This window comes from Trichechus manatus, unplaced genomic scaffold (assembly GCF_000243295.1).
Source record: "Trichechus manatus latirostris isolate Lorelei unplaced genomic scaffold, TriManLat1.0 scaffold00155, whole genome shotgun sequence".
NCBI lineage: Eukaryota > Metazoa > Chordata > Mammalia > Sirenia > Trichechidae > Trichechus > Trichechus manatus.
The window spans coordinates 4,917,516-4,931,023 of record NW_004444091.1 but is presented as its reverse complement, the minus strand read 5'-3'; the positions used below and the strand labels follow the sequence as shown (position 1 = coordinate 4,931,023).

At 43.8% G+C, this 13,508-nt stretch overlaps 1 protein-coding gene across 2 annotated transcripts in view; it reads left to right on the top strand.

Annotated features, from left to right (window-relative positions):
* Positions 1-2,399, top strand: part of IGFBP3 (insulin like growth factor binding protein 3) — a 7,603-nt gene extending 5,204 nt beyond the window's left edge. Inside the window, exons 3-4 of one of the 2 annotated variants that reach the window (XM_023740477.1) lie at positions 1,208-1,372; positions 2,269-2,399. In XM_023740477.1, coding sequence (XP_023596245.1) covers positions 1,208-1,333 — 126 coding nt within the window. In that variant the 3' untranslated portion in view covers positions 1,334-1,372; positions 2,269-2,399. Of the gene's footprint in view, positions 1-1,207; positions 1,948-2,268 lie in introns of those variants that run through there. The other variant, XM_023740478.1, reaches the window with a different exon arrangement.
* The last annotated feature ends 11,109 nt before the right edge of the window (positions 2,400-13,508 follow it).

Sequence of the window (13,508 nt, the reverse complement as noted above, 5' to 3'; positions counted from 1 at the left end):
CTCTCCAAGGAGGCACAGGGGGAACTGGGCTCTGACCTCAAGAGGCTCCTCTGGTCCCAACTCTCACCCGGAGCCCACCGCAGCATCCATATTTGTGACTGGTGACACAGTGCCCGTTTCAGGACATCAGACCCCCGGGCTGCCATGACGTGCTGCTCCCAGGGATGCTCAGTTGGCCAGAATTGTAAACCCTGCATCCAGCAAGCCTACCACCCCTGAGCTCCCGGCTGCTTGCCCACTGAGCAAGCGAGATGCTGCTGGGGGAGGCTTTTACAGTCCATCCGGGGACACAGGGTGCTTTTGTTACTGCCACATCATAGATGACAGTGACATTTGGAGTGATATCTGTTGTCAAGAATTTCCAAGCAGTGTGACATACGGTCACGTGACAGTGTGCGTACCCTAAGATGTCTCTCACACTGATGCCTTCCTGTCAGTAAATAAACTGTAAAAAGTCAAAGAAATTTAAGGTGTGCTTATTTTAAGACATAGTAAGTATGTCTGTATAGATTATGTATTAGTTGTGGAAGTATTTCAGTTTGTGTCCTAGCCTGACACTTCAGACCATGGCGTCTGTAGACTGACCCATAAGAACCCCTAGTTCGGCAGCGCTGCCCACGGTCTTTCTACTGGTGGCCGCACGCGAAGAGCTAACGTCTCCTTCGGTTGCCATTAGTCGCTTTTGCGTCTTTATTGCACCTTGGTCTCCTAGTAGTCACTTACCAAATAAGCTCATGCTGAGAACTCACCTGTCTGAGGCTCAGTCTGTGCTCTGAAAGACACAGGTAGGATCCAGCATTGATCCAGTCCCTGGGGCTCTCATGGTTTGCCAGGATTGAAGAAACATATTCCCTTTTCAACAGACACACCTGAGGGCGAGCGGGGTTCACTCTCCACTCTGGGCTCAGAGGGAGCAAAACTGTGGTGACCCCTGCTCTTCTGGGGAACTTAAACACACACAAACATGCGTCCATGCAGACGCACATGTACGCACGCGTATGGGCACCTATGCGTAGGTGGCTTTTAAATAGCCTTAGCCTTTTTATTTTGCTCTTTTAACATAGCAGAGATGTATTGGGGGAGGGCTTTGGGGTCCTAGTAATTGACTTAGCATTCTGCCCTGAGCACACCACCCCCCCCCACTGTCCAGAACCCACACGCGCAGCCCCTGAGGTCCTGACTCGGTCTCCGGTGCTTCTCTCCACAGTGCCGCCCTTCCAAAGGCAGAAAGCGAGGCTTCTGCTGGTGTGTGGACAAGTACGGGCAGCCGCTCCCAGGCTACGATGCCAAGGGGAAAGGTGACGTCCACTGCTACAACATGGAGAGCAAGTAGACGCCTGGCACGGCCGCTGGGACTCAGTCTGGCCACGACGTAAGCCTCAGAAACCTCTATCCCTGCTGAAGGGCTGCGCCTTCCCCACTGGGCTGCTCCTCCTGGTAACACTGAGGGTGAGAGGGAGACCATAGCCTTGAGGACTGCATGGCCAGGCCCTCCTGCCCTGGCCTGCTATCAGGACTCCCAGCACAGACCCCAGAGAGAAGCAGAGCAAACAGGACAGACACATCAGAGAGAGGCAGAGGAAAAGAAGGCCTGTGACCAATCCCATCTCAGAGACACTTTATCTTAAAGAACTTGCAACACGTAAACCTTCATACACTCACAATGTAAAGATTTTACAAGTTAAGCCTTTTCCATGCAAGCGTGTTGGTTCCCTTATCTTTGCAGGTAAAATGTTTTAATCCAAAAGGACTCGTTAAAGAAACATGTTTCTAAATTAAAGACGTGGCTTTTTTTTTTCCCTTCTGTAAAGTATATTATGAATATTCTGTTAGCCTGTGGATAAGATAATTTTAATAAAGTTTTATTTAAATCTAATATGAAAATGAAATTTTAAACCATCATTTTCAAGAGCGCTATTACAATTGATATTTTTTTCTTTTAACAAATAAGGGAGCTATTGGTAAAAGAGAACAAACACATGTCTCCGTCTTCTTAAGATAAATCTAACAAGCAGAAGAAATTTTCATTTTTCTATGTAAGGTTTTTTCCTTGCAAGTTAGAAAATAATGATTCTAGGGTGACTTTCTGACAGTGAACGTGGAGTGCCGTAGGGAGTCCTTTGCTCTGTCTCAGGTGTTAGTCCTGACCCTGGCCCACCTGTGCTTCTGCACTGCTTCTTGGGTGCTGCGCCCAATGAACCCAGAACGATTTTGACTTTTTTTTTTTTTTGGCTTATTTCAATATATGTCTTTTTCTTCTCCTTGTAGTTAATGTGGACCTCAAACACATCTTTATTTTGCACAAAAGACTGCGAAGGACATTATCAGCAGCTGGCTACAGCTTCGATTTCTATTTCTTTTTGTAGTGAATTGATCTTTTTAAAAAAAAAAAAAAAAAACCCAAAGTTTAGAAAGAGATTTTTGAAATGTCTGTGGTTCTTTTCAATGGTAAACTAGAGCACCTTTCCACTGTCAAATAGCGAGTGAGGGGCAGTTTGATTTTTTTTGTGTCTTCATGTGGAAACACTCATGAGCCCCAGCAAGGTGCCACGGGACTCAGCACCTCCCAGATCCATCTGCTCCTTCACGAATTCATCACCCTGGACTCCATTTCTGAGGTCTTGTCAGTTGTCAGAGTATGTGTTGGCATCTCTTCGTGCTGTAGAGTGAGCACAGGCCTTCTCGAGAATAGAAAAACTCTGTGCTCTTGTCATCTGTATGTCCCAATGTGCCTCCTGTGGCTTCAAACCTTGAGTGGTACCATCTTTGATCAAGGGCCTGGATCCCTCAACCAAGAAGACCTTTCATTTCTGCAGGTGACAGGTACTGCTTAGGAAAGAACTGTTGGAAAGAATAAGGTGGGGTCTTACTTGTTATGTTTTTTAAAGGCCAAGAATGTTTTAGGGAACTCTGGGAGCATACGGGCAGGTGTGTCTGGCGCCCAATTGCAGGCTGACTCCTTGCCTTTACTCTAGGTGGAGGACAGGGGCCGGGAAAGAGTTAGCCCTCCTTCTTTAGGGGTGTCGCAAGTAATAAATAGCATGGCTCTTCACGACTGCAGAAACAATTGTTATCCAGTTCAACAACTCAAGACAAAGTTTGTTTCTGAGAATAAACTGTTTAAAGACAAAGGAGATTTATCTTCATCTCTCACTGTTTGTCCTCCTTGGCATGATGTAAAATATATATATATATTTCCAAAGAGAAAGATGACTGGCTTGTTGGGGAACACAGTCATCTGTGTTTGTTGACTTTGGAATAGTTCTATTTTTCTTTATAATTCACACATATATGTAGAGAAGATATGTTTTAATTTTTTTAACGTTTTATACAATATAGTCCAAATATAACGAGGGGTCTATCCTAGATAACCAAAAGGTCGGCAGTTCAAATCCACCAGCTGCTCCTTGGAAACTCTGTGGGGCAGTTCTACTCTGTCCTATAGTATTGCTGTGAGTCAGAACCGACTTGATGGCACCTAACAACAACAGCACACTAGATGATCCTAGATGAGATGTCAGAGATGGTAGATCCGATGCGGCAATGATGGGGAGGGTCCCTACACAGGAGCCACACTCGCTTGAAGGCCACCATCTCTCCACGTTGGGGAGTGACCGTTTATCCCACGAGTCCAGGGAGTGGACACATGAGGGGACAGGGCCCTGCACCACCGCACAGCCACCGGTGCGGCACCATATGCAGAGTTCAGACAACAAAGGAATCTCAAGACATCCTGCCTACCTGTTAGCTGTTCTTTATTAATTAATTTTTTGGGGGGAAAAAAGTATTTTTGGAAAGTAAGTCTTGCAATGTATTTATAAATAGTAAATAAACCTTTTCCCATAAAAAATCTCTTTTCCCTCGTCACTGACTGCTTCCGGGTTTTATATCACTAATGAAATAATCCCAAGAGGGTAAACTAGCCCAGCTGTAATAGAAATCCTCACAAATAATACCTCGTCCTTGCTGCCATGGCTAGCAGGATGTCCCATGCTCATCCCCAGACCCACACTGGCTCACCATGGGACACGTTTGCACTGAGCCTCCGGTTCTCATAGGTACTGTGGGTGGCCTGTTCACATCCTGACATCTGGGCAGAACTGAGCATGTCAGCAAAGGAGCCTCTGTGACCGTTTGTTCCTTGACTTCCTTTGGGTCTGTGTCTGCAATTGTCTAATCTAACACCTCTCGGCATCTTCCTCAGCCACAGCAGGACAAGGATGGGGCAGGCGCTCAGGGATTCTTCCTGATGCCGTTTCCCTGAGTCCGTTGGTGCTTTCTGCTTTGGGAAGGGCAGTGGATGAAGGCAGGAGAAAGAGGGAGGCCCTGAGAGATGCTGGGTGGGGTCCTGGAGCCTCAGTCCCTCTTTGCAACCTTGAACAATTATCACTTGTCACAGAGCAACTGTAGACAAAGCACAGAGCCAGTGACTCTGGGGCATTGAAGGATAAACCATACTACAAGGAATTTTGTCCTACAGGCACCTGTTCACAGTCATAAATGATCCTTCATAAACCCTTTAAAATGGTCCCCCACCATGGCTATTGAGTGATGAGCAACAAGCGAGTTCTGTAAAAGCTCAGAGAACCAGGGTGCAGGGTGTGATCATCAATCGGATCGGGAGAAACAAGTGAGGGAGCAGACACATGGGGGCTTGCACTTTGAGAGCCAGGCAGGAGGTGGGGGGTAGGAGCAAATGAGCAACAAGGTGGGCAGAGCCGGGATTGTTGAGGGGATGGTGGCCTGGCCCAGGTGCCTGTAAATTGGGCGGGAGCTTGACGGGCCCCTTGGAGCCACTGAAGAGCTATGAATGGACAACAAGGCTTGCTTTATAAGCCCACCAGATGTGTCTTCCTTGTCCCTTCTTCTTTCTAAGTGCTCTCCTGCAGTGTCCAGTACATACCCTGCATTGCACCCAACTGGAGCTCTGGGAGCAGCCTCTCTCCCTGTGCCTCTCCTGTAGCCATCTGCTCTCTGAAGCATTAGCTGTTGTTTCTGAACAGATGACTAGAACCACACCAACCCCAAGATTGCCCAGCCCCTGCTCCCTGCCACACGCAGAGAAGTATTGCAGGGGCTCTCCCTTCACTTGGAACAGGAGGTAGAGATACTCCTGCAGTGGCTTCTTGGGGTTGGCTATTCAATGGACACATCTTTGGGAATGTGGTAACCACTGATGCCAATGGAGTGTCAGGAAGTGGGTGCTCAGGTTCCCTGCTGCCACAGGCTGTCCAGGGGGACATCGTCTCAGAGGGTCAAACCTTTTCAACCAGTAACGCTGCTCTGGAAATTTGTCCTAAAGGTATAATCAGAGATGTGCACAAATAGTTAGGTACCAGGACAGTGATGGTTAAGATTTTGTGTCAACTTGAATGGGCCTTGATTCTCAGTGTTTGTATGTGATCACTCCCGTGATTGAATATGCTGTGAGTAGCCAATCAGTGGAAAGGGAGTTTCCTTGGGGGTATAGCCTGCATCTGAATATAAGCAGACATTCGGGCTTTTTGCTCGCTCTGGATTCTGCAGCTGCCTCCTGTTCATCTGGCCTCCGGTTCTTGGGGTTTGAGCTATCAGCTTTTCTGCCAATCCTGGGATTCGTTGATCTTCACAGCCTGTGAGCGGGAGCCCTGCTCTCCTACCTGCCGGTCTTGGGTTTGCCAGCCCCTGCAGCTACATGAATCAGGAGAAACCTTGTGGTCTTGCCTGCTGACCTTGGAATTCATCCACCTTCACAGCCTGTGAGCAGGAGCCCTGCTCTCCAAACTGCGGATCTTGGGCTCGCCAGCTTCTGCAGCTGCGTGAGTTGGAAGAGGCATCTACCCTGAGCCACGTGCTTGAGACATTCTAACCTCTACAATTGCTTGAGCTGTTTCCTTGCTATAAATCTATATATATATATTTATACACTTTACTGGTTTTTCTTCTCTAGAGAACCCAGCCTAAGACAAGGACATTTTAAACTAAAATGTACCTATAGAAAGGAATGGTGTTTTTCAGTCACCTCATATGCATGTGAAAGCTGGACAGTGAATAAGGAAGACTGAAGAAGAATTGATGCCTTTCCGTTATGGTGTTGGCAAAGAATATTGAATATACCATGGACTGTCAGAAGAACAAACAAATCTGTCTTGGAAGAAGTACAACCAGAATACTTTTTAGAATCAAGGATGGCAAGGCTTCATCTCACATACTTTGGACATGTTTTCAGGAGGGACCAGTCCCTGGAGAAGGACAGCATGCTTGGTAAAGTAGAGGGTCAGCAAAAAAGAGGAAGACCCTCAACGAGATGGATTGACAGTGGCTGCAACAATGAGCTCAAACATAACAATGATTGTGAGGATAGCACAGGACCTAGCAGTGTTTCCTTCTGTTATACATAGGGTCGCTCTGAGTCAGAACCGACACTATGGCACCTAACAACAACATAGAAAGGAATAGCATGCCACCACTAAAATGCTTTTGAATAATAGTTAATAATATGGGAAAATGCTCATGATGGACTAAAAGGAGAACAGAATGCCACTATGCTGTGGATATGCATGCATGCGCACACACACACACACACACACACACATAAAGACTAAAAGAAAATAAACCAAAATGTTAACCATGGTTATGTGAACATAGATAATTTCCTTATTTTATTTATTTCTACTTTATTACATATTTAAATTTCTCTTCAATGAACATGAATGCACTGCTTTTCGTTCAGAAACGTGCCACTTTTGGGATGCCCTGATGATAGCTTGGGTGTCAGAGTGAGGAGCCCACATAGCTGTCTGCCCTGGCATCTCTTCCAAGAGCCTGGCACCTGGTCCCCATTCCTTCATCCCTGCCTAGTGAACAACCCATCTTCCTGGTCCAGCCACACCCCAACCTTCAAACCAGTGCCATGTATCTACCTTTTCTGTTTGGTCCACTGCCCTCTTGGAGAAAGACAAACAAGATTAGCAAGTGGAATGCAGAGTGTGTTAGATCATGATAGGTGCTATGCAGAAAATAATAAAGCAGGGACGGGGAACGTGAATTGTCACTGGGTTTTTTGTTGTTGTTGCTGCTGCTTCCTTTTTCTTTTATTTCTTCTTCTTCTCCTCCTCCTCCTCCTCCTCTTTATACTCTTCTTTCTCCTTCCCCTTCTTCTTTTTTCCTTCAGTTTGGAAGAGGCAGGCCTCACTGAGAAGGTGGTTTTGAGTAAAGACCCAAGGGAAGAGAGGGAGAGAGCCGGTGCCTCGTGTCTGAGGGCAGAACAATCCAAGCTAGAAGCCTGAGACAGGAGCCAAAGTAAGCATCAGGGAGGCCTGTATGGGGGCAGATGGGCCTGGGGGCCCTGTAGAGGCTCATCATTACAGGAAGGGCTTTGACTTTTACTTTGGGAAGGTGGCGGGGGGAGGAGATGAGTGAAGGGGGACATGACTCATGTTGTCACAGGGTCAGAAGGCAAGGTTGGTGCCAGAGGATCCATGAGGGACTGTCCGAGCTCCTGAGCTAGAGACCCTGTTGTAGCAGCCCTCCCGCCCATGAAAGGCTGAGCTGAGGTCAAGTTGGGCTATCTTTTGAAGATAGGTCCCCAGTAACTGCAGATGGATTGGAAGTGGGGTGGGAAGAGGAGTCAGAGTGACACCAAGGCTTTTTAAAGCCTGAGCCTTTGAGAGGACAGATCTCAGCTGACAAAGACAACAGGAGGAGGTGGTTGTAGAAGGAACATCAGGATCCAGATGTTGTACAAGGTAAGCCTGAGATGCCTCTTAGACATCCTCATAGGAACAGGTGGGCAGAGTTGTATGTAAAGCGGTGGAAGGGGGCAAGATTACCTAAGGAAGGAATATTGCTGTAACCTATCATTGACTTGGCCCTGACTCATGGCAACAGGGTTTTCATTGGCTGATTTTCAGAAGCAGATCACCAGGCCTTTGTTCCTAGTTCATCTTAGTCTGGAAGCTCTGCTGAAACCTGTTCAGCATCATAACAACACACACACCTCCACTGACAAATGGTTAGTGGCTGTGCATGAGGTGCATTGGTTGGGAATCAAACCCAGGTCTCCCACATGAAAGGGGAGAATTCTACCAGTGAACCACCGCTATCTCCATAAGGAGGGAATAGAGGTAGAAGGGAGAAGAGGACCAAGGACTGAGGCAGACAGAGGCTAGGTGGAGCAGAAAAAAACAGCTGCCACACAGCCCAGATGAATATGAGGCTCTGATAGGCTAGAGAACAGTGCTGCAAGGAGGAGTGTGCTCACTGTGTCATGTGCTGCTGAAAGGGTAAGACAGGTGAACAACACCCACTGGACTTAGCAGCATGGAGGTGATGGCCAACCTTGAGTGAAGGGTTAGAGGTGAAGACTGGTCAGAAACCAGTCCCCACTAAGATGCTGAAGGAGCTGAGACTGCTCACACCCTCCACAAGACACACATGGAGGAGAGCCAAGGAAAGCTTCCATATACATTGGAAACAGAAAGTCCTGGAGAGAGGGCAGCAGAGGCTATTTAAACTGGATGTATAGGCAAAGGCAGTGGGGACACGCTTGGGGCAGGAGGTGACTGTGGGCTGCAGAACAGTCACAGAAAAGAGGCTGCTGTAGTTCTGTCCCTCTGATGTCCCTCTGTTGCTCAGAAACAGTTATGTCTGCCTCACACCTGCAGAGACACCTAGTCCAGGTGTTCTCGAAGCTCTGCATGGGTGAATCTGAGAGACCAGGGCATGATTTACCAATTTAAGGTTATCATTTCCATGCCCTCCTCTCTACACCCCAAAAAGTGAGTGATCATCAGGAAATTTCCATACCTCCTCTCCACACCTCAAAAAGTGAGTGACCATCAGGAAACTTCCATACCTCCGCTCCACAGCTCGAAAAGTGAGTGACCATCAGGAGATGTCCTCTTAAAGCTTCTTCTCCCTGGGTGCGGAGGTAGTAAAAACGACTGAGTGTGGATGTCTGTACTTGACACTCTCCACCTGGGGCTCATCTCCTACCTGTGCCCCTGTAACAAAGACCACCCACACTGCTTGATAGAGTAGCCAGCACCCTGAGGTTATGAGTTCACAGGTTACAATACATTTGAAGAGCACAATTATTTCAAAATATAAACAAAAAACGAACACAGAAATATAATAATTGTTGATCCAAGCATAATAAATATGTTTGAAGAGAACAGGGAAGAAATTATGAAACAAGAAACATAAAGAGGATCCAGTGGGCAAAATTGTTATGAAACATCTAATAGTTCAAATAAAGAAGAAAATAGGTGGAATAAAGAATGGCATGGATATAGCTGAAAAATGATTCAGTGAAGTAGAAAGACAAATTGAAGAACTCCCTTAGAAGGAAGCAGAGAGAATAAAAGTCAGAAAATACAAAAGAGCAATTGAGAGAAATGGAGGACAGAAACAGATATGCCACATCTAGATCACAGAAGTCCTAGAAAACATTTAAAGACCTAACAGAGAGTAACTGTTTTAGAATTTAAAAAAAAAAAAAAAATCAAGACCTTGGATTGAAAGTCCCCAAAGACATATAATAAAAAAAATTGATAGTAAATTATATTGAAATCTTAAAACATCAAAGTTTCAAGAGAGAAATAATAGATTACATATAAAAATATAAGAATCCAGGGGACATTGCATTTTTAAGAGCAACTCTGGACACAGGAAGAAAAGGCAATAACTTAAAAGCAAAGATTTATGTGCAGCCAACAGTCTTTAAATGTGAGAATGTGATTAAATACCCTCAAGCATTCAAGATCCCAGAAGGTTTGCCACACAAAGGAAGCACAGTGAAAGCATTTTGGAGAAAGACCTAAAATGAGAGATGTGACAAATCTTGGAGATGTTGAAGACATGTAAAGTGAAGGGGAACAAATATGGTGGTGTGTTAAATTCCTAGATAGTTTCAACAGGATCTTATCTAGTAAAAAAAGGAGTAATAAGATATATGGAAAAAAGTAAGACAGGTGGAACTAATAAAATAAGACAATGTAAAGTGATTCAACTTTCAATACTTTAAAATTAGTGGTTCTCAACTAGCGGTCTTCTCACCCCAAGGACATTTATCAATATCTGGAGACATTTTTGGTTGTCACAAGTCACCAGGGGTGGGGAGTGACCGACATCTAGTGAAGAGAGGCCAGAGATGCTGCTAAACATCCTACACTGTACCGGATGACCCCACAACAAAGAATATCAATAGTGCTGAGGTTGAGAAACCCTGACTTAAACAGATGCTATAAATTTGCCAGTTAATAGATAGATAGGCAGTGATCTATAGATTCAACAAAATCCTGGTCAAAATGCCAACAGCTTTCTTTACAGAAATGGAGAAATCAATCCTCAATTTTATGTGGAATGGCAAGGGGCCCCATATAGATAAAGCAATGTTGAAAGAAAAGAACAAAGTAGGAGAACTCAATCTTCCTGATTTTAAAACATATTATACAGCTACAATAATAAAAACAGCCTGGTACTGGTATAACAGTAGACATATAGACCAATGAAATAGAATTGAGAGTCCAGAAATAAACCCACACATGTATGGTCAACTGATTTTTGATAAGGGTGCTAAGTCCATTCAGTGGGGAAAGAAGAGTCTCTTCAATAAATGGTGTTGGGAAAATTGGATTTCCACAAGCAGAAAAATGAAACAGGTCCATTCCTCACACCATACACAAAATCAAATTCAAAATGGATTAAGGACTTAAGTGTGAAAAATAAAACCATAAAATTCTTCGAAGAAAATGCAATGGCAATGCTATCAGGCCTAGCTCTTAACAATGGATTACCTAATATGATAACAAAAGCACAAAGAGAGAATAAACAAATGGAACCTCATAGAAATTAAAAACTTTTGTTCATCAAAAGACTTTACCAAAAAAATGAAACAACAAGCTACAGACTGGGAAAATATCTTTGGAAACCACATATCTGATAAGAATCTAATAACCAAAATATATATAAAACTTCAACTTAACTACAAAAAGACAACCCAATCATAAAATAGGCAAAGGACTTGAATAAACATTTCACCAAAGAGGACATTCAAATGGCCACCAAACACAAGGAAAGATACACAACATAATTAGCCATCATAGAGATATAAATCAAAATCACAATGAGACACCATTTCCCTAGGATGGCTAAGATTAACAAAAAATAATAAAGAAAGAAAATGACAAATATTGGCAAGGATGTGGGGAAATTGGAACTCTTATTCATTGCTAGTGAGAAAGCAAATTGGTACAGCCATTGTGGAAAACTGTGGTGGTTCCTCAAAAAACTAAAAATCGAACTACCATGTGATCCAGCAATTCCATTCCTAGGGATATACCCAAAAGACTTGAAAGTAGAGACTCAAACAGATACTTGTACACCAACGTTCATTGCACCACTATTCACAATAGCCAAAAGGTGGAAACAACCTAAATGTCCATCAAAGGATGAATGGATAAACAAAATGTGGTACATGCATACAATGAAATACTACTCAGCCAGTAAGAGAAATGAAGTCTTGATACATGCTACAATATGCATGGATCTTGAAGACATTATTCTGAGTGAAATACATCAATCACAAAGGGATAAATACTGTATGAACTCATTATATAAAAAGATAAGAACAGGCAAATGTATAGAGATCGAAGTTTATTAGTGGCTACCAGGGGCAGGAGGGAGAGGGAAAGATGGTGGCTATTGCTTACGGAATACTGAGCTTCAGTTTACAGTGATGGAAAAATCACATTGATTAAGGTAGGATTGCATAGCTGACTAATGTAATTGCTGTCAATAGGTTGTATACCTATAAAAAGTTGAATTTGCAAAAGTTTGTGATGGGTATATTTACAACAACAACAAAAAAAAAAAACAAAAGAGTAACTGCTGAGGCTGCTTATATACAACCAAAAACCTCATGGAATTTGGTTCCTTGGTTTGGAAGTTTACGGTCATGGTTTCATAGGACATCCTAGTTAATTGTCCAAATAACGTGTTTAGTGCTTCTGCTCTACCTCCTAGTTCATTGCGTACTGCCTGGAATCTTAAAAGCTTGCAAGCGACCATTCAAGATACAACAATTGGTCTCCATTTACCTGGAGCAACAGACGAAGAAGAGTCAGCAATAGGAGGAGGAAATGGAAAGTGAGGCTAGTTGTCTCCATAAACAACTGCCTCCTTTGCCATGAGACCAGAAGAACTGGATGGTGCCCGGCTACCATTACTGAACATTTTGATCAAAGATTCTTTAGAAGCAGAACAGAATTTCAAATTCTCATGGACTCCAGACTTTCTGGAGCCATGGAGGCCGGATGAATCACTGAAACTATTGCTCTGAGATAATCTTTAAACCTTAAATCAAAAATATCCCCTGAAGTCTTCTTTAACCCAAACAATAGTTTAGCTTAACTAGTAATGGATGTCTACCTTGATCATTATGCTCTTTTAAGATCTATCTATACGGCATCAAACTGACAACAGCAACTCAAAAGATTAGATAGGAAACTTAGGGGGCAGTGAGTTTATGTTAATGGGGGAGGAACAACTCAGAAAAGGAGGGTGAGAATGGTTACACAACTCCAAAAACGTAATCTATGTCACTGAATTGTACATGAAGAAACTGTTGAATTGGTTTACATTTTGCTGTGTGTATTCTCAACAATAACAATGAAAATAAATTATTCTTTATAAAAGAGATAGGCAGATTTGAGTGCAAAAGATGAAAATATATTTTATTACAACAGACAACTGAGCCCAAGCCACCGTCTATGAAAGTTTGCTTGTGTGGCTTTGCTTGGCCTTCATGCTAGTCCCACTTCCTCATACCATACTGATTTTTCATGGCAACGCTTCCTAATAAATTACTTCCATGTGCAGCTTTGTCTTAGTATCTGCTTTCTGGGAACCCAATCTAAGACACACACGTTCACTAGGAGACATGCACAAGAATGACTTTTGGACACGGTTGACAGTCACGTGGAAATAACCTAATTCCCATCGACAGGAGCCTGGATGAATACACTGTGGTGTATTTGCAAGGCGAGGCATCCCATGGAAGTCTGAGTGAATGAACTGAAGGAACATGCAGCAGGACAGAGTTTGCATAGCTTTAGCACATCAGGTTTCAAAACCAAATAAAAATAAAATGAATTATAAAAATTTAAAAAAAAAGAAAATCGACAAGCTTTGGAGTCAGACTTTGTATTGGATAGAGATGACAAGGAAATATTAACACCAAGGACTTTTCAGTATCATGTCTCACCCTTACAGCAATCCTGATGTGAAGATGGCTCCAGGGCTGTCTGCGGGTACACAGTCCTCATGGAAGATCTGGGATTGAAACTTTAGGTCTACCCCAAAGCTTACCAGTGTCTTTCCATTTTACCTGCTGCCTTGTGGAACAACACTACAATTCAAAGCCTTCTCGTGCAGAAGAAAAGTTGTAGATTGTGCTAGCAACATGAGATAGGGAAGATGGGGAAAGAAGCTGGTGTGGGGACCAGGGGCTCGGATTTGGCAAGCTG